This window comes from Syngnathus acus, chromosome 3 (assembly GCF_901709675.1).
Source record: "Syngnathus acus chromosome 3, fSynAcu1.2, whole genome shotgun sequence".
NCBI lineage: Eukaryota > Metazoa > Chordata > Actinopteri > Syngnathiformes > Syngnathidae > Syngnathus > Syngnathus acus.
The window spans coordinates 6149158-6176267 of NC_051089.1; the positions used below are offsets into that span (position 1 = coordinate 6149158).

The following is a 27110-nucleotide window of genomic DNA, read 5'->3' on the forward strand; positions in this document are numbered from 1 at the left end:
TCATTTCATCCATCATACCCAGAATGCAAAGTGAGATAGCCGACCCTCGGTAGGTAGCCTTGCTCCTGGCTTCTTTTCAGTTTTATCATGACCAGGAGGGAGACATTCACTTTTTGAGACACACCAGTGTGCAAACACACACACCAAACGGCGACGTGGTCCGCCTCATGAGAAGACACGACGAGTCCCATGCAGCGAGGACAGGCAGCCGACTTTTAGCCCTGATTGGCGTGAGCTCGTAGCGGCTGTCATGGCAGCGTCGGAGCTGTACACAAAGGTAAGCACAGACGAGCAAAAGCTAACCGGGCTGGGTTGACGTTGCATGCAGACTTCCCCCAAAACGTGTCTTGCTGTGCTCAAATGAATGAAAATGTCACTTCCATACGAAACCGTTGCAAGGAAGGCGGTGGTAATGTAGTCTTGATATTGATCGGTTGCTAAGATGCATCAAAGGCATTGCTAATGTAAAGCAATCACAAACTTTTATTTTATTTTTCATTCTGAGCATCATTTAAGCCGCAAATCCTTCGTGAATCATACCTCCACAATGGGTGTCACCTTGATTGTTTACCTCGAATATGACATTCATCGCTGGCCTTGTAGCGGCATCATGGGCTGGGTGATGCAAAGGCGGTGCCTGCCGTCACGGACACGCATTTCTTCCCTTAATACTTAAGTATCTTCAAAATAACTCGTTTACTTCATTATTGCTTACGCAATGTCGTATAAAAGGAGTGTGGTGAGGTATGAAAAGCGGTGGGACGTGATGATGCTCTAAAACGCTACATCTGCACACCGCATTCTTGTTGTTGATCGAGGAAGGAGAATGAGCGGCCTTGACACATTCGAGCACTGAAATTTTGCGTGTGTTGTCATTTTCTAACCTTGTGCAACGCAAGATAACTAGCATGAGACATTCCCCCCCAATATACCCCCCCCCCCCCATATTCCTGTTCTTCTATTTTGTTTTTTCTGTTGCATTCTTTATGGCTATTTTTCATCCAGCATTCTTAGTGCTCCCAATATTTGTTCCCTAAAGTTTGTAGATATTTTTACTTAAGATTTTCACCTAATTGTGAATATTTCATCCAATATATTTTGTAATTTAGTATTTTTCCTATAAGATTTTTTGTCAAATATTTTTGTACTGTATTCTGTTTTTGTATTTTTTGTTTGCTTTTAGTATATATATATGTAATTTACTTTTACTAAGTCCCTATTGTTTTTTCCTAGTATTTTTCTTTTATAATATAATCTAGATGTAATGTATGTATAAATATTAGTGTATTTTCCTTCCAGTTTTGTAGTATTTGTCTTTCTGAATATCTTTGTTTTTGTTAAATTTTGTGTTTAAAAAAATAGTGGGGTATGTACGCATGTGCATGTGTGCCTGCGCGTGCCTGCGCATGTGCGCCTAGCTCCCCCATCCTGCTTTGACAGCTGTCGTCATTGTTGTGTTGTGGCAGAGGGAAGCTGTGTTTGTCTTTGAGCAATTTGTGCTTGAAATCTGTATCGCATTATACCACGGAATGCCTGAGGTCTAAATTATCTCATACAGAGGGATATGATGAGGTTTTGTCAGCATTGTGTCCTGTATGTGCAGCAGTTTGTGTCCCGGGGAGATGCTGCGATCAAGCGTCACAGCCGGACACTGGAGCATCCTTGTCATGTTAGCACTGCTTGTTTTTGTCTTGGACTGAGTAGAGAGAGAGAGAGAGAGAGAGAGAGAGAGAGAGAGAGAGAGAGAGAGAGAGAGAGAGAGACAGATATGACGCCTAAAGGAGGAGGCATATTATAGTCAAGCTACGCAAGGTCACGTGCGCGTGTGTGTGCGTTGGGCTGAGTTGCCCATCCCCCTGCTTTGTTCGGTCGTCGTCATGTTTTGGTACGGAAAACCGTACTCGTCATTGGCCAAGCAATATATGCGGCGGAATGAGGGCTGGCTGACTCCATGAGACTGAGCTGAATGCTCAAAACAGCAAGACAAGAAACCTCATGTGTTAAGTTAAGTGTGATGTACAGATAATTCTTGACCCTCGTTGTATTTTGAAGAAAACGTAATATTAGGGACACATGGGCAGAGTTACAAAATTTCAAAAAGCCTAGGTATGTGGACCACACATGCCGTCATTTGCTTTTGAATTGTGACTTGGCATTGCTCATGAATAGCTAGAGAAAATTAGCCAGAAGAAGCATGAATAATAGAAAGGGTCCTAGAACATAACCTTGTGGGATGCCCTAACCACTCAAACATATACGTAAATCCTCTGATTAGCGCGGGTTTTTGTTAGCTATGTCTTGTTATGGCTACGTTTTACTATTTAGCTATAATTCAGAACAAATTTTAGTATTTGAATCCCGCCCTCCCACCAAATTAAACGTAACGTCTTGTTGAATCTTTTTAAGATCCACTAAATGACGGCATTAGCATGGCCGCAAACACAGCGCTCAGTGTTTGTGGCACCTTTAATAGCGGTGTGTGTCTCTGATGCCAAACACCGCTCTGTCGTTTACTTTTACCAACACGGGGCGGAATACACTCCGCTCATTGTTTGTGAGTCTGCCTTATAGAGAGGCTCATTTAGTCCAATCTGCTGTGTGGTTAGCATGCGCACGCTGAACAAGTCTGCTTCCATTCATGTGTTTGATGTGACGCTGTGAAGAACACCAGAATCCACTCCACACTTCATTAGACACACCTAATCAAACAAGAGATAGGAAAATGCCGTATGACAATCGTAAGATAACTTTTATTAGTACCACAATGGAGAAGTTAGCATAGTTACAGCTATAATACTGGATATGGGAATCTTATTTTTCTATTGTCTGTTCCCAAGAAAAAACATTTTTGTGAAAGAAGCAAGTCTTCTCATTCTTTGGATCAGTGCTCATATTGACCCAGAACTGAATGTTCTGTGGGTTTTGGCTTTAAAATGGCAGGCAATTGGGGTTAAACTCAGCTTTGAAAACGGCCTGCAGTAAATGAAGTTGATCACTGTATAACTTGCATGTCGGCCATCGGTTCATTTTGTTTTGACCAGTGCCTAATTAGATTAGTCTGAAAACTCAGTTAAGCATTTGCGCAGCCATGTCCTATCTGGCATGTTGACATCGCTGTTCTGACACAGCAAAGGCATGTTTCTGAGGAACAACCGCGTGGTAGTAATTTTATGGCATGTATTTGAAACAATCTTGTTATCTCACAAAAAAGAATGATGTCACAGAAGTCAGCCATCGTGAGTCCAACCTTCCGGAAGCGGGCTCAGACTACGTCTTGCCTGAAGGCAGCGGTGGTGGTGGTGCGTATGTGGGAAAGCCTTGTTTTCTCCCTCGCTGAAGTCTCATGTGATCCAGGAAGGAGGATGGCAAGTGTGATGGGCAGCCGCGAGGACCACTTAGCACGTCACAGGACTAGAAAATCTTCCGGAGCATCTACGGAGTGTCTCATGTTTGCCGATCCGATGGGGAGCTTCCATCCCGTAGAGTGTTCTTGAGTTGGACTTGAATTGTTGGAGGCATCCTGAGAAGAAGCATGAGCTAGAAGCTCACCCGACAAACATGAACCGGGAATTGGCGTATATGTTCGTTGATGTAAGTTTCTGCTTAGTGTCTTAACAGATGAGATTGAGTCTAATGGTTATCAAGAAGCTATTTTTATTTGTTTATTTGTGTGTTTGTAATCAGAATCGTGGTTCTTAACTGATCCGAGCTGTCAAGTCTCATGGTGGAGAATGTGAAGCCTTCATGGGGGCACACCCTTAATGTGGTGGTGCAGAATGGTCTTTGAAGACAATATTTATTTTAAGTATTCCTTCTGTCTTAAGTATGTGCTCATTGATTGAAACTTCAGGTGTCCTGTTACTTATTTTAGGTCTTAGAGTTACAAATGGTCACCGATTGTGACTTGTGCTCTGGTGGTCAGATACTTGTGTGTACTCAATGACTGTCAGTGGATGTGAAGCAATGCCGACAAGCATGAATCACGAAGTTGATTTCCTTGTTGACGAAATTCTCACAGACTTAGTTTGTTATGCCTTGGCGAGAAGTTGTCACCACTGATCCACACAACGAGACCATGCACAGTCGTAATCCAAGATCAGAGGGTCTTGTCATTAGGTTCAGCTGCACCTTTGGGTGGTAGCGGACTTTCCCGATACCGCTCTCTGGCCGCTAATGCTGAGATTTCCGGCCCCACATCGTCAGGCTGAGCAGAAAAACAGCAGCTTCTCACATGAGTGGCATCATGTGACGACGCCCCAGCAGTCAGCCACTCCGTTCGTTGACTTGGCTTTTGTGAACTAGCTGCATATCACATTCCATTCTGCACGTTGGTCAAAATGGGATTATCTTGATTTTTTCTTTTTTTTTTTTTTTTTTGTAGGAGTCATTGACTCAATGAATTAGCAGTTCAAAAATGCAAAGTTCAGGATGGGCATTCTTTCAACTGGACAGTGATGAAGTCGTATTTGTCAAGACAGTTTTAGTGTGGTGGTTTCACACAGAGTTTGTGAAAAATAGCTTTAGCTGCCTTTCACACAGAGCACAGCACAGGAGGGATAGCACACAACTTCCTGCTAGACTATGCTTGTATTTTTTATGATAGTAAAGTCAAAGGAAGTGTCATTTTAACAAAAGAACGTATCAAATGCATCTGTGTTTTCAAAAATTTGCACCTATTAAAATACACATTTTTGTTCTAAATAAGAAAGAAAATGCTGAATTGCTGTGATAAAGTTCCTTCAACAAAAAAATAGTCGAGTCAGGTTTTGGGCCTAATGCAACACAGTTCCTCTCCAGTCGTGTAGGGGACGGTGTTGCATTTCCCAAGTGACTTGATCAACGGAAACAAAGTAAGCTGTTTCCATAGCCGATGTATGTGGCCCGTAAGAGAGAGGGTGGGAGAAAAAAAAATCCTCAGTCACGGATTTATACTGATATTAAATGTATTTCCTGTGTCCAACTAAATTTACCAATCAAGATATAGTGATCAGAATCTTGCCTAATTAGGTGGAAGATGAGGTAATTAACTGTGTACGGGTGCAAAGCAGCCACAGCAGGTCAGCCTGATGAAGAGTGAAAGGCTCAAAGATCAGCTTTAGCAAGGTGAAGTCCTTTAATCTGCCAATGACACGTAAATTAAATGCCACGCCCAGCTTCAAGCCTTCCCTTCTGCGTAGTCACCACTCTTGTGATGCATGTGACTTCCAAACCTCAGTCTGAAATGAGGACATTTATTGACTTTGCTTGAAATTCATGTCGGCGCCATGCTTCAACTCCAGAGAGGTTTGCGGGAGCATTCCAGGAAGAAGAAAGTCAGGGCGGCGTCAGAAATGGTCTCGACTCGGCAGGTGTCTGGCAACGCATCCGTACTTGCGATCTTCAAGGTGATTTGATGAGATTTTAACGTTGCTTGGATTGGAATAAGTTTCTTCTTTCACAGACTTTTTAACTGGATGGTTAAATGGATATCTACCTCTCTGAGAGTTTCAATCAAAATTAACTTCTCTTCACAATTCTCAGCTGTACCAGATGAAGTGGTGGTAATGATATTGTTCCCTTCCAAAAATGTCCAGGTTTTTGTCTCCATTTATGGACCAAGGTTAAAATTCCTTCTAAAATATCATCACCTGTCTCCACGCAGAAGCAAAAGTAATGGTAATTAAAAGGTAGCGTTGGGTGAAATAAGATTAGTTCGGTGCAAATCCTTTGGTGAACTGATCAGCTCTGGATCCTCCGTCTCAGTTAAATCGGGATTAGCGTCATGCTATCCTGTCCTCCTCCCAGCCTTGGCGGACATCGCATGGACGCTTCTGTCTTGTACTTGGCATCTTACTCGTCTCTCTTTTATTCTTGGGGTCTCTTGTTCAGTTGCAGCCTTGTTTCGGCCAAGTTCAGTTTAGTTGCACATGGCACGCGTTTTGTGATCGCAATTGATCAGAGCCACCATGTCTTTGTTTTACAAGACACGCGCTCAAAAGAAATGTTGTGACAAGCTTGCGTGTGTGTTCAATGACGTCCGAGTATCAGTAGCCAGTGATTTGTGATGTCACTAACGTCTGCCACCCGATACACACCAGCGACAAACCACAGCATTCTCTCTCCTTTCATTTTTGAAACATGTTAACTAGTGTTCCAACCTTCACCTCGTTTTTTTTTTTTTTTCTTTCATTCCCGTTGCATCGCGTCAGCGTGTGGTGATTTGCAGCATATTTCCGCAAGGCCTAATTCCACTTGATTGGGCTTGACGTCTCGCCTAAATTGCAAATGTGCGAGGGTGATAACGAGGATGGACTCGTGTGCTCACTGGTGCAGCCGTGATGTCTCCACGAGGTGTGATGTTGCTCAAAACTTGCTGCTGCTATTTTTAGCCCTCTCCCTCCCCTCCTCCTAACCTCTCCATTTATCATTGCTTCCCAACCCAACCCCTCTTGGTTGCTAGGCTGGCTGCTTTGGCACTCCTTGCGGGGAAATGAGAAAATGAAGCATAGCGGGGACCAAAATGCACCGAGGATACTTTGTTTGCCCTCAGTGATGACATTAGCAATCGAATTGTTTGAAAAATGAACCATTTTAAATGGCGCTTCCACAAGCTCACTCTTAAAGTTTTACATTCAGTTCACCATGGCAACGTTCGGAACAGTACACAATGTTTTGGCATGGCTAGAATTGGCTTTTAGTGTGTGTGCATGCGTGCGTGCATGTGTGTGTATTTATGTGACTTCTGGATGTTTGCCTGATGGTGAGCAAAAATGTGCCATTCTTGTCTCATTATTGCACGCTAGTGACAACTGGACTGTATCCATCCTTCGTACCATTGCCAGAAAGTAGTCGTGGTTACTTTTGTTATCTACTTTAACAATGCATACCTAGTTAAAAAGAACTACGCTGCTCGGTGTGGTTGTAAAAGTCTCACGGTTAAAAGCACGACAATGTTGTATTTTTATGACCCAATAGAAATTTTCATCTCGGGCTGGATTATTACTGCCGGTATATTTTTTTTTCCTTTTGTGGCACAACTGGGATATGCGTCATGTCAGCGTAAATGGTGGAGGAAAAAAATGCATGGAATCAGATATTCTCAGATCTGAATTGGACCAGATGTGAATACGAGTGTGAATGGTTGTTGTTGGGTTCGGCCAAGTAGGCTGCGATCCTATTGTATTGGAACTCAGTAAATTCTCATTTTGTTTTGCTTGCTGATTTGTCATGTGACACGTATGCAGCATCCTACTACTAAAACCAGTCACGCAGATAACACTCAGGAAGTTGGCGTGACCATGATGTCACGATTCAGTTGACTGGTAGTGAACCAGCAGATCCAATTAAAAGTCACCCTCTTGTCGTGCGCGTCCACAATAAATCCTCTCTGTCTCTCCAGCGTGGGATTTAAATTGTCATTTTATGTAACTAAACTGGAGACGCAGTCAAATCGACAGACTATCAACTAAACAAGTGATTCCACACGTTATAAAATCCAGATTAAGTGGATGCAACTTGCTCAAATTTGTTTTGCTAAACCTCATTTAAGTCCTCATTCCTTTTCGCCTCGCTTATGTAATGTCACATGAACACAGTTGTTAAGGTCACAATGTGGCGCTGGTGGCTTTGTAGCATTACAAGGAAGACCTCCATGAAGTGCGTGTGTGTGTGTGTGTGTGTGTGTGTGTGTGTGCACGCAATTTCATGTACAGTACGATTCGGATTCTACCGCCATGTGACTGGCTGGATTCACCGCTGTTTTTCCACGCTCTGTGATCAGCTGAGGCAATCCTGAGGCCTTTTTTTAATACTCAAGTGGGCACACATCTGTCTATCTGTCTGTCTGTGTGTGGTAAAGAGACAATTGTGCGGCGGCACACAATCCACAAGTACTCAGTCTGGCTTGCCGTTTGCCTTCGCAGTGAGTTCCCACAAACATCTGATTGTTGTGACTTCCGCTTCATCTGAGGCCAACAGTGCGACTTTCATTTGGGCAAAACAACATGTCCTCTTGGGATGAATTCTATTTGGACCACAATATTCCCCTGCCGTCCACGGGGCATGTGTGTAAACCCATCATCTGACTTTTCTCATTCATGTCTTTCACAGTGCGCTCGGGTGTGGATCCCCGACGTTGAGGACGTGTGGAAGTCGGCCGAGCTGAGCAAAGACTACAAAAATGGCGACGCCTCCCTGCAGCTTATGCTGGAAGATGGAACGGTTAGTAGTGTGTTGTCTTCCTCCTACGACTCTTCAGCTCTTTTGTTCGTCTTTGCACCGCTAACTAACGTCAGAGTAGCCTTATTAGTTTTGCTAATAGCTCGCTACAAATTTCATTCCTCAAAACCTCCACCACCATTTTTTTTTTTTTATAAAATTATTGAAATCATATATTTCTTAGTCAGGTAGATGAACATTCAAAGCAGTGGAGTGCTTCCTCAATCGCTGTTTTTTTTTTTTTTTTTTAAATCACACCACGGTCTGTCATGTGTTTAGTTTCCTAGACCTTGGAAGACTGGCTCAATTTTCTTTTTGTGTCAGGCAGGTTTGCAGAATCTCAGTGCTGTAATTAGACAATCACTGTCACTATAAACTGTATTTAGCGAGACCGAGGTATGATTTCGTCTTCCAAAAAGCTGTTGTTACAAAACAAAACACCGCTCTTAATGGGGCTGGTTTCCTGTGGCCCGATTAGACGAGCATCAGACACCAATCCATGTATAATTGATTTTCTTTTCTCCAAATGTCTGAAGATGAAACACGCCAGCCAAAAAGCCATTTGCGGCCGCACCACTCGTAAACAACAACGTGAGCGGGGTACTTTTATCAACGTCACGAGGATCACATCCCATGACATATTTCTGATACGATACACGTGTGTGTGTAAAATGCATTTGGAATACATTCAGTGGGCGGAGACCTCTTAATCATTATTTCAGCAAAAGCAGTCCGCATGTCCAGCCAGACATGTTGACCGAGCCTCGAGCTGTCCCTTCCAGCGAATCCTCAAAATGGATTCTACCTGTTACTCCACTCGATGTGGTTTTTGAGGAAATCTGTATTGAAAATGTTTCTTCCAATGAAGGCACGGGTAAGTACATCAGACGGATGCGCTTATAGATAGCTCAAAGTTGAAGACTGAAGAAGGAAAGAACTTGAATAATATTTACCACCGTCAGTCATTTGGTATGTTTCTGAGTACCAGTCCTGGTTTCTTTCATTTCCCCACCCTCAGAATCTTGAGCACAAGCTGGACCCCAAGACCAAGAACCTGCCCTACCTGCGAAACCCTGACATCCTGGTGGGTGAGAATGACCTCACGGCGCTCAGCTACCTCCACGAGCCGGCGGTGCTGCACAACCTCAAAGTCCGCTTCATCGACTCCAAGCTCATCTACACTTATTGCGGTAAGACGGCTAAATGTTATCGGAATCATAAGTGTTTAATTCTTAAACTCAGAACGTAACTTATTTGTTCATCAAGTTTTATTTGAATGAATGTCAGGTTTGTCAATGACTTGATACAAATAAGTGTTTGACATTTTCTACCCCCAATCATATGTTTGGCGTTCCCTGTGTGCTGCAGGGATTGTTCTGGTGGCCATCAACCCGTACGAGACGCTGCCCATTTACGGGACGGACATCATCAATGCGTACAGCGGTCAGAACATGGGAGACATGGACCCGCACATCTTTGCTGTAGCAGAAGAAGCTTACAAGCAGATGGCGAGGTTTGTACAATCCTCGACTTGATTCTTGCTTCTCTTCGGCAGGAACTAATTTGAAATGATTTGCTTGACCCGCCCTTTAAATTTAGATAAGTAAATACCTGACTTGCAAAAAAAACAACGCTTAACCTGCATATTACCTCATTGACATTTCCAAATAACAGTGCAGCGAGTGTGTTCCAGCAGCATTTGGAGTCAAGTAAAGAAACATTCGCCCCCCCGCCCCTGCCTAAAGGGTAGTCTGACTGAGAGTTCATGAAAGAGAGCATTCTCAGGAATATCCTGTCTCCTCAGAGAAGGGGAGCTTGAGATGAAAAATGTCAAGCTTCTCAGAGCTGGCCCAGTTTCTTCTAAAGTGAGGGCGTTTGGTATTAAAGCATAAAAAAAGGGAGCTTAGAAGCCAACTGCAGCTGACTCCTCACTCCATGTGACGCATGACCAGTAAATGATCCAATTCAAGCAATCAGCAGCCCGCATTGCTTCCTCATTGTATAATCAAATAGAAATATTTAAAGCAATAACCAAAGTTTTATGAGCAATAAGGAAAATTCCACTTTCCAAATACAGATTCAGTTTAATGTCTCGTTGCAGGGATGAGCGGAACCAGTCCATCATTGTGAGCGGCGAGTCTGGGGCCGGGAAGACCGTTTCAGCCAAATACGCCATGAGATACTTTGCCACGGTCAGTGGCTCGGCCAGCGAGGCCAACGTGGAGGAGAAGGTGTTGGCTTCCAACCCCATCATGGAGGTGACTCTCTTATTCCTTCTGCTCTCTCACGCTCGCTCCACTTGGTCTCCTCTTGTCCACATTGGCTGTGACCAATCAGATTGGAGCTTACGGAATGAATAGAAAGCTTTCTTGCGTCGCAGTGATGTCACTGCGACATCGAGAACTGCCTCAGCCTTTTCCCATATTATCGAACCTGCCCAGGGATGTTTGTGTGAGGCATTTAAATTGCTTTGGCTGATGCAGGCAGATTATGAGAGACTGGATTGTTGGTCTCGGCAACAACACATATTAAAGTACAACAACCTTTCTAGGGGTTGTTGATTTACAATCATACGGAATTGAATCAAGCTGCTTTGACAATTTAAAATTTGTGGTTATCAATATTTTTTTCCCTCTTGCGTATATAGATATTGCAGTCCCAAAACTGTGTTTCAAAATGACATGTTTTCCCCGCGCCAGGCTATCGGGAACGCTAAGACAACTCGTAACGACAACAGCAGTCGCTTTGGGAAGTATATCGAGATCGGCTTCGACAACCGCTACCGGATTATCGGCGCCAACATGAGGACATATCTGCTGGAAAAGTCCAGAGTGGTATTCCAGGTGAGGCAAAGATTGGTTTATTTCTCAGATTGAATGCCGTGAATGAAAAGCATTTGTTTTGTGTTGATGATGATGATATTGTCTTCCAGGCGGACGAAGAGAGGAATTATCATATCTTTTATCAACTCTGCGCATCATCGCATTTGCCGGAGTTCAAAAACCTCAAACTAAGTAAGGAAGGCAGAAAACACACTTGATGTACTTGGAGCCAGCGTTACATCTTAATGTGTACCCCCCCGCCCCACCTCCGACATTTCCAAAAGTATTAACCATAGAAGCGGAGGTGTTTTGAATCACTTGTTACATTTCATGTCCTGTTGTCTGATGATGTCAACGCTCGAGTAGAAACACATAAGGGTCTGTTGTCCAAGCAGCTTTCATGCAGTGCACTCCCACTGTGAACTTGCACCTGCTCATCTTAGACACGGAACACACGCAGGCACACACACATGCACATACACACAAACACACACACACACACACACGCAGCTGCCGTTTTCCTCTCTTGCTGACTTGCTGGCTTGGTAAATCAAGGAGTTGTCACAGAGTCATGGCTGTGCCACTGTTGCCAGGCAACACTTCATTCCTTGATTTAAAGTGTTGGTATGTGAAGAATTACTTCCGTTGAGAGTGAAAGAGTAAATCTGTCTCAAATCAGCGTCTGTCCCTTTCAGGTAACGCCAACGACTTCCTGTACACCCGGCAGGGATGCAGCCCCGTTATTGACGGGGTGGATGACAGCAAGGAGCTCGGCACCACCCGCCACGCCTTCTCCTTGCTCGGTAACTCATCATTTAAATCCGTGTAGGATTCGAGGTGGCTTTTCATGAAACCAGGAAATACTGGTACCATGCTAACTAACAAAAAAATGCAATATATATTTTTTTGCAACTCAGCATTTGAACTCGTTTACAGCAATTACTTGTTTTGTTTTTACAGTGAGTGATCCATTATAAATTCAGCGCCAGCCCAAATTACTTCCGTAGAAAAACAAAATGTTTTCCCCCCGCAGGTATCAACGAATCTTATCAGATGGGATTATTTCAAGTTCTGGCTGCTATCCTTCATCTGGGAAATGTGCAGATCAAAGACAAAGATTCAGATAGCAGCATCATTCCCGTAAGGCTACCAGTTATTCATTCATCCTATTCTTTTTTTATTCTCTTCATGATTGGATTTAGCCAAGATTAGACATTAGACAAGCACATAAAAAGAAATGATTATATTTGCTTTGGCTTTTACAGTCCCAAAAATAAAAAAGGCAAATTAAGGCTAAATCGCATTAGTGGATGAGAGCCCGACAAGGGCATCACGGGGCTAATATATGATCTTCTCTTTCTCGTAGACCAACAATCATCACCTGACCAAGTTCTGCGAGCTGGTCGGCGTCACCTACGAGGACATGGCTCAGTGGCTGTGCCACAGGAAGTTGAAGACGGCCTCCGAAACCTACATCAAGACCCTCCCTCGCCTGCAGGCCACCAACGCCCGCGACGCCCTCTCCAAGCATATCTACGCCAAGCTCTTCAACTGGATCGTGGAGCACGTCAACAAAGCGCTCATCACCAATATCAAACAGCACTCCTTCATCGGCGTCCTCGACATTTACGGGTACGGGATTTCAAGTTGTGTGCTTTTTGCCACTACTATGGAAATGAAATACACGGTGCACAAGAATTTTCATTTTTAAATTTTTTTTTTTTTTTCTGTTGGTTTGCAAGGTTTGAGACGTTTGAAATCAACAGCTTCGAGCAGTTCTGTATCAACTACGCCAATGAGAAGCTCCAGCAGCAATTCAATATGGTACGCAGAATTATTTTTATTATTTTCTTATGTAAGCACGTTGGCATCTAAATGCCTATCGTTGGTGTGAGTGCAGCACGTATTCAAGCTGGAGCAGGAGGAGTACATGAAGGAGCAGATCCCTTGGACTCTCATTGACTTCTACGACAATCAGCCCTGTATCAACCTCATCGAAGCCAAGATGGGCGTCCTGGACCTGCTGGATGAAGAGTGCCGGGTACATTTGATATTTGATGATTTATAATCTCAAACAAATGTCCAAAACTGAGGCATTTAGGTTGATTCATTCATGCCTCGTCTTTCCTCAGATGCCAAAAGGCTCGGATGATTCATGGGCTCAGAAGTTGTACAACACCCACTTGAAGACGTGCTCGCTCTTCGAGAAACCGCGCATGTCCAACCGCGCCTTCATCATCCAACATTTTGCTGATAAGGTGGGCCGGACACGTATTTGCATGGTGCTCGCGTGTTTCAACTCACTAGTTTATCTTACCATTTTAGGTGATTTGTCTCTTTTTAGTAAAGATTTAGGAAAAGATTGGCTGCAGCAAGCGCTGTTGTCAGTTATTTTTAGAATAGCTGGAGGATTTTTATTTTCTTATCTCTGTTCTCACCCACAAAAAAGATGAGAGGTTTAGAGCGGCGCTTGAAATTCACTTTTGGTGCAACGCAGCGTTATCGTGTCCGGTTTTAGCCACTGCGCTATTAGATTACATCTAAACGGGTCAAGGACTAACACAGGCTTTCCAATGAGGTTACCTGATATGAAAATGGAGTCTCGCATATACATATGTGATCTGAAATTAGTCTTTTTATCTATTAATATAACAAATATTTAAAGCCTCAAAATAAAACTGTCTGCAAATTGAAGCAGGAATAGAAACATACATATATGTATAAAGATGGAAAATACAAATAAAATAAAAAAATATTTATTTATTTCGCTATTTATTATTTAATTATTATTTAATTTGATATCTGTGATGATCACCACACCTTTAATGTTAATAAATAAATAAAACACCGGTGTGGACTGACCAAAAGTATAGAGTTGTAAAAAAATAGTACATTTACCAAATTGTGATCTTAGCGATTCCGGCCCGACGACAGCAATATTTATGGTGTGCGTCTGTGTGTGCGCGCATGCATGCAGTGATATTTTTACACAAACTTCACTCTCGTGTACTCGCACAGGTTGAATATCAATGCGATGGTTTCCTGGAGAAGAACAAGGACACGGTGAATGAAGAACAGATCAAGGTGCTCAAGGCCAGCAAGGTACGACATATACGCATCATCATAACATTGACGTCTCTTGGGATTGGAGTGGTAGCGACCTCTAGTGGCTATATGAACAACTACATTATAGGCCGTGCAGACTGGGCGGAACTCTTCAGTCACATAGCTGACGTGTTGGGTGCTTTGTAGGCGCTACTGTTTTGGTTAGCAAATGAGTTTAAATGGACTCAGATCAGTTTCTGATCAACTTGCTGGACTGAAATGCTTTCAATCCTGACCGCTCATACGCACACACTGTGATGCGATGTGCTTCCCTTCAGACGTCAACAGAAGAGGCCAAAAGGATTGGTTTGCACCCACAGAGGCACATGCAAACACGTGCATGTTGTCTGCATCAATGAGATTTAAACAACTGGGATTAAACCTTAACGAGGTCTGAATGAGATTTGGTTTAATTAGGATTTAAGATTTTCGGCCAAGATGATCCCGTCGATCTCACTGTGCGTGTGTGTGCGTGCGTGTGACATGATGATTGAATTCATCAATTGAAAATTCAATCATCTTCATCACCAGTTTGCTTGTTTTTATTTCCCGTTTGTTGCCATGACAAACATGTGGCATGCAAATGATGACGTCATTGTGTTCTGCTGTCATTTTGTCTTCATGTGTTGTCCCATGTGTGTGGTTTTGTCTTCATCGTGACAACCCTCCTCCCTCCCCACCCGTCGGCAGAAGGTAAACGGAGTCGTTCACGCAATGCCGATCTGCCTCTGGCGCTTTCTTTATCTTCTCTTTCACTCGCCGACTTAATCGCTCTAACAGCACTGGGTCGCAGAATTTCGTTCTGTGCCGTTGTTTGCTGCATGGTGAGCACTAGAGGCACTTTGAGTTTAAAAATAAAGCATGATCGGGCATAAAAGACATTTGGAAGTGGTATTGCGTTGAAAGGTTTGTTTTGGGTTTCCTGCTTTTCCAATACAGCACTGAGAAGGACATCTCAGTTCATTTCTGCATGCCGTACTAAAAGCATTTACAGGTGCATCCCAATTTATTTGAATAAATCGATTTCAGTACTGTTTCATTTAGTCTATGGAAGACTCAAGATAGCGGCAAATCACTTGAAACGGATCATAAAGCATCAACATCTATATAGAATGTGCGCAAACATTCAGTAGTTAAATTATCCAACACAAAAATTGCACTGCCACATGACTCTTAGCAATATTAGCTAGCATGCTAATCCAAATAATACACATGGACAAAGATAGTGCTTTACACAAATGGCTAACATTTATATACATGAGTGTCAGTTATTAAAATTATTTATGTATAGTGTAGAAAATAAGTAGGAATTGACTTTCTGAAAAATAATCTGTATTTTTAATTACTGAATTGTGATTACTAATATGCGATAACCTTTTGAATTACGGTAACTAAAAGTAATGATTTATTTTGTACGGTATTCTTATTTATTGAGATGCACCTGTACATTACAGTATACACAAAGCTGTTCGTGTCATAATACCATAACTTTTCCATGATGGTCTTTGGCTAATTTAATTTTTTTAACAAAACTAATCTACAAATCAAGAGGCACCGAGGATGCTTTGTTTGCCCTCAGTGATGACATTAGCAATCGAATTGTTTGGAAAAAAATGAATAAATAAATATAAATAAATAAAAGGGAGTAGAAAGTAAACGTTGTAAAATGGTCCGGAATGTACTGTCAAGTTTTCAAGGTTCCACAGTACATTGCATCCCGGCATTAAATCCTCCTAACCCAAAGTCTCGATATCGTTATGACCGTAATTTGGACTGCTCTACCCAGTTCGACCTGCTGGTGGAGCTGTTCCAGGATGAGGGCAAAGCCACCACCCCTACGGGTCAGCCCCCCGGGATGGGAGGCAGGACCCGTCTCAGCGTCAAACCTGACAAGAGCCGCGACACCAGCAGCAAGGAGCACAAGAAGACCGTCGGCTGCCAGGTTTGATACTTTGCATCCCTTACCTTACGCACACTCCAGACTTGGCTCACGAGGAGTGTAAGAGGGATGCTTCTCTCTTGTAGTTCCGTAACTCCCTTCAAATGCTCATGGAAACCTTGAACGCCACCACGCCACACTACGTCCGCTGTATCAAACCCAACGACTTCAAGCAGGCCTTCTCGTGAGTCTCTGCCGCTACAGCAATGGAATATCATAAAGCAAACTTTTTTTTTTTTTTAATAATCTGTGAATTTTGTCGATTAACAGGTTTGACCCGAAACGTGCAGTGCAGCAGCTAAGAGCTTGTGGCGTCCTGGAGACAATTCGGATCTCTGCTGCAGGTTTCCCGTCAAGGTACCGATTGGATCTCGGCAATCCAAAAAAAAAAAAAAAAAAAGAATCACAACTACAAATGTTAAACATCACTGTTCTACATCTTGTCTAATGATTCCATGTGTGTGCACACTTCAGATGGACATACCAGGAGTTCTTCAGCCGGTACAGAGTGCTGATGAAGCAGAAAGATGTTCTCTCTGACAAGAAGCTGACATGCAGGAACGTTCTGGAGAAGCTCGTGGAGGTCCGCCTAGCAAACGTTCCCTCTGCTCAGAGCTTCCATCTTTTTGTGATTTCTAAATGCTCCCTTCTTCTGGCAGGATCAGGATAAATACCAGTTTGGTAAGACCAAGATTTTCTTCAGGGCCGGCCAGGTGGCCTACCTGGAGAAACTGCGAGCCGACAAGCTGCGCGCCGCCTGCATCCGTATCCAGAAAACCATTCGCTGCTGGCTGGCGCGTAAGAAGTACTTGCGCAAGCGCGACGCGGCCATCACCATCCAGAGGTTCACCAGAGGTTACCAGGCTCGCTGGTGGGTCACTCACACCGGATCTTAGAGTCCCCCCAGAACTTTAACTATTTAAGTAATTTCCTAATCTTCTCTCATCGTCAGCTTGGCAAAGTTCATGCGTCGCACGCAGGCCGCCACCATCATCCAGAAGTACCAGAAGATGTACGTGGCCAGGAAACGCTACAGGCAGAAGCAGGCGGCTGCGCTGGCCATACAGACTATCCTCAGATCTTACATGGCCCGCCAGAAGTACCAAGCGGTAATGCGCACAAATACAACAACATGATCGGGCTTCTATAGTGCTGTCAAAAAAAGTTCAAAATTGAGATTGTTCAGTGTTTGATATTTGTCTCTTCCTTGCCATCTGTAGCTTCTGCGCGAGCACAAGGCGGTGATCATCCAGAAGCACGCCCGAGGCTGGCTGGCTCGCTGCTGGTACAAGCGCTGCCTCAGCTCCATCGTGTACCTGCAGTGCTGCACTCGCAGGATGATAGCCAGGCGCGAGCTGAAGAAACTGAAGATCGAAGCCCGCTCGGTGGAGCACTTCAAGAAGCTCAACAAGGGCATGGAGAACAAGATCATGCAGCTCCAGAGGAAGATCGACGAGCAGGTCGGCGCCATCGTTTGTCTTCTTGGTGGAGTTTTGTTTTGTTCTTCGGTCTGACCGTTTTCCGGCCCGCCAGACCAAAGAGAACAAGTCTGTCAATGAGAAGCTGACGGGCTTGGAGAACACCTACACGACAGAAAGCGAGCGGCTGCGCGGGGAGCTGGGTCGCCTTCGAGGCGTGGAGGAGGAGGCCAAGAGCAAAGGCAACCAGGTCAAATGTCTCCTGGAGGAGCTGGAGAAGCTCAAGAAGGAGCTGCGCACCACAAAGCAGGAGAAGAAGACCATCGAGGACTGGTCACAATCCTACAAGGGCGAAATGGAGAAAGTACGTTCTCTTTTGGTTGCGTTCTATCACCCAAGTTCCCTCTTCAGTTCAAAATTCAGTTGTTCAACTTACTGAACTGAAGCAGGATGTTTTTCTTAATCATCGCTTGTCTATTTTGCAAAGGAATAGTTTTTGCACCGCAAACAATTTTTTAAATGCCTAACACCGAATGCCACCAGAAAATAAAAATAAAGCAATAATGCAACATTCAGGGGAAGCGTGAACAAATTAAGCAAACACGTGAGGCAAATTTGAATAGAATTCCAATGTAACTTTCACTTTTTTACTATGAGCTGACCCTTATCAGAATCTAACAACCTTGGTTCTGTATTGGTTCATCGCTAATAATTGCTTCCTTCAATAGTGCTATTATTTCACAATATTGATTTTTGACTACATTTTAGTAATTACTCCTCTACATATCATTAAAAAGTGATCCCACTTAGACCAAATTATTTCATCCAAGACAAACATTTTTTCCGTTAATGTAGCCGGCTCAGAGAGGCAGGGGACATTGGGCACGCAGTTGCCCCCATGCAGGTGAGCACCTAGTATAGTGCTCGTTCGTCTTTTAGCATCCTCATATTTGTAGCCCAGTCAAGTAGAAATAGTGGGACTTGTTTGTAGCAGTCTTTTGTGGTCTTTAGGGCCCATATTTAGCTCTTTCAGAGCAAGAAGTGGACTGATTATATATGTTAATATGTTCAATTAATAAAAAATTTTACAGGTATGTTTTAGCACATTATATATTTTCTCAGTACAGAATATTAGGGGTTTTATTTCAAATACTTTAATTCAACATTTTAAATGATTTTTCTCATGATTGTTGTAAATTGAAATAACATTTTTTTTTTACCTCTGAATAGAATAGAACAAACAATAGGGAAACTTTTGCCTCGCCCTGTGTGCTTGTCCTCGACCCCCGCCACCCTTTTTTTTTCTCTCATGACTTTTCTTCACTAATTGGTTTTGACAAATCAAATTATAGCAAAGATGTCATTTTGGGATCTTTTGTGTATTAGTTGGTGTCAGAACTGAAGGACCAGAACGGCTTGCTGAAGACAGAGAAAGACGACTTGAACAGGTTGATTCAGGAACAGAATCAGCAGATGACAGGTGAATTTTGACATATGGGCCACAAAAGGGCCTCAAATGTGAGGTTTAATTTGGCAAACGTCATGCAATATTCAAAAGAAATACAGTAAAACTTCAACATATTATTTCACCCACAAATGCTCATAATATTTAATAATTGAAGGTTGCCCATTAAGTTTTGGTACAATATCAGAAGTTATTTGGATTTCTAATAACTTTGTGTTTGGCTTCTTGCAGAGAAAATGGCTCGTGCGATTGCAGCGGAGACTCAGCAGCTGGAGACAGATCTGAACGAGGAGCGCTCTCGTTACCAGAATCTCCTGACAGAACACCTTCGCCTCGAGGAGAAATTCGACGACCTCAAAGAAGTATGTGACACATTTTATTCTTTTTTTTTTTTTTTTTTTTGCCCCCCCACTCACTTTGCTTTGTTTTTTTTTTAGCACATTTCCAAGCCTGGCCACAGGAGAACAGATTCCACCCACAGCAGCAACGAGTCCGAATACACCTTCAACTCAGAGTTCGCCGAATCGGAAGACGCTTCCCATGCCGCAGAAGTACTGGACTTGTTTTCAGACGAGCCTTCTTGATTTAGTTTCTGCATTTCCGGATTCTTGTGTCAGCGGGAGTTGACATTGAATGGCTTTTCTTGCAGGATTTGACTCGAGGAATGGATACCTCGCTCACGCTCAAGCTGCAGAAGCGACTCAAAGAGCTGGAGCAAGAAAAGCAGTCACTGCGCAATGAGTTGGAAAATAAGGAGGAGCAGTTTCAGAGGGCCCGAGCCAGGGTGCGCGCAAATACACAGTCGCACCGATTTCTTGATTAGCATTGTATTTTTATTCCACATAATGAATGGAACTCAATCAATTTCTAAAGGTTGTTCTTTGCTCCTTATTTTAGGATGAATCGGAGTTCAAAAAGGCTCGTGGGGCAGAGTTGGAGTACGAGTCCCTCAAAGTGAGCTGCTAAAATGCGTACATCATTTTTCTGTGTCCGGATTTTATTTTCATTAGAACCTAACATTCTCAATCCTCAGCGTCAAGAACTGGAGTCTGAAAACAAGAAGCTGAAGCACAACCTGGCCGACATGAGGAAGAGCCTGCTGGGCAGCGCGGCATCGAGCGCCGGCGCACCGGGCTCTCCGGCCTACAAGGTGCTCCTGGATCAGCTGAACTCCTCCTGTGAGGAGCTGGAGGTACGCAAGGAGGAGGTGCTGATCCTGCGTTCGCAGCTGGTCAGCCAAAAGGAAGCCATGCAGCACAAGGTACACGTCACGTTCCCTTGACCTGCCGCTTAACATTTCTATGTTCCATACTAATGCACCCATGTTAGCTGATCATTTCGTAATTTCTTGCTGCCACTTTATGTGCAATTGCCAACTCCAACAATCTCATTCGATTGTCAAGGTGTACTTAATGAACTGTATTTTTGGCTGAAGTGTCACTTGTGATGCCATTGTGCTACTAATACGACATTGAATGTTTTCCTCGTGTCCGTGAACATGCTCATGAGTCTGTTCTCATTTGTTTTGAATGTGTTTGGTTGCGCCCTCAGTTTCTAATGCTTCTGTCTCTACCTTCTCTCCTCCATCCACGCTTTCCCACAGGATGAGAAGGTATTGTTAAACCACCGCTTGCCCTGCATCAATGTTACGTAACTTACGTCGTATATAAACACCTTCTTTTAGAAAAGGACGTCAATCTGCTAAATCAATAAAACATCTCTAATAGCCTCCCCAATATTCTTCCTCTCGTCTGTTTTAGGAGACCATGACAGAAGTGGCCGTCCACGTGGAGGACGTTTCCAAACTGAAGGACGCTGATGAGCTCAAACAAGCCTACATCGGTCTCAAAGATACAAACAGGTACCCGGTTTTGCCCGCTCTTCTTTCAGCATTGGATTCTTCCCACCTTCCATACCGTTGGTGTTCCGTCGCTGACGAGCGAACGCCAACTTGTCCCGTGCTGATCTCCCAGGTTTGCGTGTAAGCGGCTAGAAGTCAGACATCTGCTGAGTAGGCTCAGGTAACAGATGAGGTGGTCCATGCATCGTGCATGACCACGCGGGAAGAGTGAGCCGTTCTCACTGGTTCCACACCAAGAAGACTTAACAGCATGTCCACGTAGAGTTTAGTGAGGTTGCTGTTTCCCAGCTTCCAAAGAGCTTTATTAAGCAGTCCAAGAAGGCAGTGAAGAATCTGGGACTAACGTTGAAGCAGATTGAACGTTGCAGAGTCATCAGCCTCACTGTCATGGAATGCGTTTTGCATGAAACCCTTCTTGTTTCTGTTTGACATAAAAGGTGGACAGCACAATTTGATTCATAAAAGCCAAATAATGGCACTATTGTTTTTAGAACTGCACTCGCTGGCAAACATGAAATACACCCGCACTGTCTCATAAAATCTGTATGGAAAAAAAGTCTAAAGGTATTTGTAGAATGGTATTGTTATTAGCTTGGTTAGCTAGGATGGAACTTCATTAAAGTCCTAAGATAATAGACAATATTTTTGGTGCAGATTTTGGAATTGGACCTCATTTGATTGTGCAGGTGTACCTAATCTAGTGTCCAATGAGTGTTTTGAATCAACATGTTGTCCCCTTCTTAGTTGTCATTCAGCATCTGTCACTCATGTGTTTGTGTTGAGCATATTTTTACACAGTGGCCCTGTGTTAAAATATGCAACAGTGTGCTTTCTCCTTTTCTTTCATGCAAGTTGTTTTTTTCTCTGTTTTTTTGTGTGCAGATTTTCACCTTTAGTCGCATTCCACCTAACAAGTCCAATAGGAACTAACGGCATCATGTGGATGGTCATACTAAAATAACATTTGTATGAATTTCCTCAAATAAGCATCTTCTACTGTAATAGTATAATGATGCAATATTATATTTGAATAAGAGATAAATATAAAATATGAAATGAATTCAATAGAAATTGAACAAGTTAATATCTTAAAATATTGATGTATTCTTTTATTATATATATAGCATTTTTACGTCCATTTGTCACGAACCACATCGTTGCTAAATGTTCTAGATTCAATGATTTACTTTTTTTCAATAATGTAATGAAAAACAAGTTTAAAATGTTGGATTTTGTATGAAATTCCTGATATACAGTAGATTATAGATATTGGTTTACATTATACAGGGACACTGATCTAATACAAAGTTACAAAATATGTTAAACAGTAATAAATTATTTTCATTATTTTCACTTTCAAATAAAGTAATTGCAACGTATTCACACCATGTAAGACTCATACCCCCATTAACCCCAACATCCCCTTCCTTCCCTGCATTTTTCATATGTTCATTGTGCTTTTCATGTTCCTTTGTGGTTCCTTTTGTATTGTGTGTCGGTCAGATCGGCTGCTCCAGACTTCCAAAAGCTGAATGAGGACGGGGAGCTGTGGCTGGTTAATCAGGGCTTAAAGGAGACTGTCAGGTGTTAATGTGTGATCTTTCTGCATTCTACTGAAGATTCAGGGAGAGCGTAGCTATTAATCTCCATCACACTTTCAAATTTTTGTTTCTGCTACCGTTCCTATTATGGATAAAGAATGGATCCAATTCAAGTGCAATTAAGCAAAGGCTGCTTGGCTAGCAATTGATTTGTGCTGAGTATCGGGATAACTAAAAAGTGCCTCTAAAGTCATCTTGAACTCCTTTGCTTGTTTCATCACACTCATTTGTTTTCTCTCATCCCTGTTGTGTTGTTTCCCCACTTAAACGCCCCACGTTTCCATCTTCCGCATCTTCCTCTCTATCTCCCGTTCCCGATTCCTGCCCGCCAGGCTCCTGGAGCACCAGCTGCAGACCCAGCGGCGCAGCTACGACAGCGAGGTGGAATCTCTGCGCGGCGAGCTGCAGAACGTCAAGGAGGAAAACAACCGGCAGCAGCAGCTCCTGGCACAGAACCTCCAGCTGCCTCCGGAGGCCCGCATCGAAGCTAGTCTGCAGCATGAGATCACCCGGCTCACCAACGAGAACCTGGTACGCTGTCAAGCCCATTTATTTATCGCATGCCAATTCATAGTAGAAGTTATTTCAAGGGTCTTTCAACACTGACTTAAAATAAGCTCCCACACACAAACGCACACACACTCGTGTGACGTGTGGATGGTGTTACCTGACAGGAGCTGGTGGCTGACGACCCCGCAGCATCCCGAGAGGCGCGAGTCATCATTTTACGCCGGATGGTTGTATGTACAGACTGTCTGCGTGTGTGTTCTGCACAAGAGTTTCGACTAACAGCAGTTTGTTTCCAAAGGCTGACGGCATCTAACTCTTATTACCGCAGTTGCTAATTCACACCGGAGCAGCTATGCATATATTTCTTCTCTTTTAACTGGCACCAATTCCTGCGAAACTGTTTTTTTCTTCCAAATTAGTTCAGCGGCTCTCATTTTGACCCGAGAGCAAACTACCTTTTGCTTTGTCTTTGTTTGTTTGTCTATAAATGTTTGGATTCTGCTCACTCTGAGTTTATTGTTGCAGCATGATAACTTTTTAAACAACTTTTTATTTTTATTCTTGAAATATACATGGTAGTTATGTTTACATGGTGTTTGGATTATGAGTGGGTGCTTGGAAAAATTGCCCCTCATAAGGTTAGTAATTGTAAAAAAAAAAAAAAAGGTCATTGATTGACAGTGTGGCACTTGACCAATAGAGGGCGACAGTGAAAAGCTGTTTCAAGGTGAAGGCCTTTCCAATTTGTCTTCGCCTCCTTTACGTCTGCTTCTCCCTTGTATCCACATTACAGGATCTCATGGAGCAGCTGGAAAAACAAGACCGAACCATTCGCAAGCTCAAGAAGCAGCTGAAGGTTTACTCCAAGAGGATTGGAGAGATGGGAGGTAAGATGCAACATCATCAACTGTCTCTAATATTATTGCCTGTGTTTGTTAAATCACAATCATAAATCATTTGCGTTGCAGCCGGTCAAGCGGAGGGTCAGACGTCACCGGGGCAGATGGTGGACGAGCCCATCCGCCCGGTCAACATTCCTCGCCGGGAGAAAGACTTCCAGGGTATGCTGGAGTACAAGAAGGAGGACGAGATGAAACTGGTCAAGAACTTGATCCTCGGTAAGTTTGACAGTGTTTATGATGGATAAAGTTGAGCTACCACAAACACCTTGTACTTTGTACAAATCTACCGTTACACTTTTGTTTCTTCTGTGTTTGTGCAGAGCTAAAGCCTCGCGGCGTGGCCGTCAACCTGATCCCGGGTCTGCCCGCCTACATTCTGTTCATGTGTGTAAGGCATGCCGACTACCTCAACGATGACCAGAAGGTCCGCACGCTGCTCACCTCCACCATCAACAGCATCAAGAAGATCCTCAAGGTTTGTTTATCTCCATATGGAGATAAAGTGAGCTTGCATGGATTTTTTTGTAATCACAGTGTTTTATGACTATCTCGATTTATCACTAGGAGTGACACAATGAATTAAAACGTTTAAGATTTTTACATTATGTTTTTATTCAGTCCAATAGTATGCAGTGCTTGTTTTCTTATTGAGAAAAAAAAAGGTGTGAAAAATAATATATATTTTTTGGGATGCTATAAGGGATGAGTGGCATTTCATTCATTTTACTGAAATTAAATAAAAATACAAGCGATTGAACTCGTAAGTCAAGCTCTTGTGTGTTTCACCTCTTCATTTCAGAAACGAGGAGATGACTTTGAGACTGTCTCCTTCTGGCTAGCCAACACCTGCCGCTTCCTGCACTGTCTCAAGCAGTACAGTGGAGATGATGTAAAAAGTCTTCCTAAACTCTCTCTGGAAAAAAAAAAATGTTTTGCAAAAATACTCCAGATAATAGATGAAGGCAGGACAATTTTCCTCATTATTATTCTGTGATGAAAAATGTTTCCCGCCAGGTGTTCATGAAGCACAACACATCCCGGCAGAACGAGCACTGTCTGTCCAACTTTGACCTGACCGAGTACAGATCGGTGATCAGTGACCTGGCCATCCAGATCTACCAGCAGCTCATCAAATGCATGGAGAACACACTTCAGCCCATGATTGGTGCGCACCTGCTTACTGGCAGATATCCAAGTCCAAAGATACATATGATTGAGACTTTTTTTTTTTCCCCCCATCAGTGTCGGGCATGCTGGAGCACGAGACCATCCAAGGCGTGTCGGGCGTAAAGCCGACGGGCCTGCGCAAGCGGACGTCCAGCATCGCCGACGAGGGCACCTACACGCTGGACTCCATCCTGCGCCAGCTCAACGCCTTCCACTCCACCATGTGCCAGCACGGCACCGACCCTGAGCTCATCAAGCAGGTGGTCAAACAGCAGTTCTACGTCATCGGCGCCGTCACCCTCAACAACCTGCTGCTGCGCAAGGATATGTGCTCGTGGAGCAAAGGCATGCAGATCAGGTAGGGAAAAAAAGGGCGGAGCTTTCTAGTGAAGATGAAAATTTCATGTGTTAATGCTGTAGGACAAGTTTTCACAGTAATTTAAAAATTAAATTAGTGTTACATTAAATACAAATTGTACTTAAAATGTGTTCATCTACTGACAGATTTATTCGGTTACGTTAGCATTCACGTGCATAGAATTATGCGTAAATGTTGAGAGCCATTTCTTTTATTCTCTTTTGACAAGCAACAGTTCTCAACATTTTCACACAATGTCGAGGTAGTTGACGTAGCGCACGTGTTCCAGGTACAACGTGAGCCAGCTGGAGGAGTGGCTGCGGGACAAAAACCTGATGAATTGCGGGGCCAAGGAGACTCTTGAGCCTCTCATCCAGGCCGCCCAACTGCTCCAGGTTAAGAAGAAGACGGACGAGGACGCCAAAGCCATCTGTTCCATGTGCCTGGCCCTCACCACCGCACAGGTACACAACCAAGATCGACCCATGCTCTGATTTGATTACTCCAACTTATCAATCAGAAGTCACTCCTTTGCCTTCAGCTGGTCTAGTTTTGTTTTATTTTGTTCTTTGTCAACAAATACTTGAAAAGTGCTTCATGACTTCTCTCAATGTTTTTCCATTTCCTTCAGATCGTGAAGGTTCTGAACCTCTACACTCCGGTCAACGAGTTTGAGGAGAGGGTGTCGGTTTCATTCATCCGAAATATACAGGTGAGTAACAACTCCGAATTTTACGTCATAATAAATTACAAACCCACACATTTACTGCAACAGGGACCGAACTCTATGGTAATGGTTGCCCCAGCTAAAATTGTCTGTAGATACCACAAGATGGCAGAAAAGCACTTAAGACACATTTTTTTGCTTGTATTTTGAAATTTCTGTGTGATGGCTGAAGAAAGAAAAAAAAAATTCTTCATATGCAATTTAGTCATTCTTTTGCTAACCAAAACAGGAGTCGCCATCAAATCCATGTCCAGCAGTGCGTACTTTCTACTAACCGTTTTTGCCTTCTCCAGACTCGTTTGCGGGACCGCTGCGAGAGTCCACAGCTACTGATGGACACCAAAATGATCTACCCGATCACTTTCCCGTTCAACCCATCTTCCCTCGCCCTGGAGAGTATTCAAATCCCCAGCTCACTCAACCTGTCCTTCCTTACCCGCGTCTGAGCTGGGGAGAGGATAGTGGCCATCTACTGTATCTTTCTCTCTCTCTCTCTCACACAAACCGTGAGCATCACAAAACACACCGTGCATGCTCCACGTGCTGTTTTCTTCACATCTCTTTAGCAACGTTTCCCAATCTTACCATCGGACAAAAATGCTACCAAAAACAGTGAATCCGGCGAGTAATTGACCCAAAAATGGCTGGCAATTGTACCACAAATGGGCAAAGCACTCATTTTACTGCAGTTGAATACACCAAAGTAATATTTTCATATTAAACACGACATGAATTTGCAAACGTGTGGATTCACTGCATACTGAAATAATGGCAAAAACTCACTCACACATTTACTTACACCGTGTCATCAAGGGAAGAGCATGTCATTTTTTTGCCTGTCCGTATACGTTGCTAGTATTGATAGTTGCGCAAACGTACGTTATTAGTAGTAAATCAGTTATTTTAGAACAAATTAAAGCTCCACTCCACGGGATATTGAGTTTCTAAGCGCTAGTGCCACCTGTGGCTGAAAAATGAAATTGGACACTCCTGCCAACTGAGAAATGGTGGGTATCTAATAAGTCTTGTAAGCAGAATC

At 43.3% G+C, this 27110-nt stretch overlaps 1 protein-coding gene across 11 annotated transcripts; it reads left to right on the forward strand.

The window, feature by feature from the left end:
* myo5aa (myosin VAa) lies at positions 1–27110 on the forward strand. Of its 11 annotated transcripts, XM_037247766.1 has the most exons (43): positions 1–277; positions 8089–8199; positions 9215–9386; positions 9565–9709; positions 10298–10454; positions 10896–11039; positions 11129–11210; positions 11714–11821; positions 12052–12158; positions 12385–12650; positions 12761–12842; positions 12919–13059; positions 13151–13276; positions 14037–14120; positions 15910–16065; positions 16149–16246; positions 16333–16419; positions 16537–16645; positions 16722–16933; positions 17015–17171; positions 17283–17522; positions 17596–17844; positions 18867–18960; positions 19177–19307; positions 19383–19496; positions 19595–19729; positions 19843–19899; positions 19979–20206; positions 20549–20557; positions 20706–20806; positions 20910–20966; positions 22310–22390; positions 22740–22938; positions 23082–23147; positions 23711–23804; positions 23886–24035; positions 24140–24294; positions 24619–24708; positions 24834–24984; positions 25062–25344; positions 25634–25808; positions 25976–26056; positions 26365–27110. In XM_037247766.1, the coding sequence occupies exons 1-43, from the start codon at positions 251–253 to the stop codon at positions 26515–26517; spliced, it is 5664 nt and encodes a 1887-aa protein (XP_037103661.1). In that variant the 5' UTR covers positions 1–250; the 3' UTR covers positions 26518–27110. The 11 variants fall into 11 exon arrangements, with proteins under 11 accessions (XP_037103661.1, XP_037103652.1, XP_037103656.1 ...); XM_037247757.1 differs by lacking the exons at positions 20910–20966; positions 22310–22390 and adding an exon at positions 14814–14816 and having other exon boundaries at positions 2–277; XM_037247755.1 differs by lacking the exons at positions 1–277; positions 20910–20966; positions 22310–22390 and adding exons at positions 3423–3591; positions 14814–14816.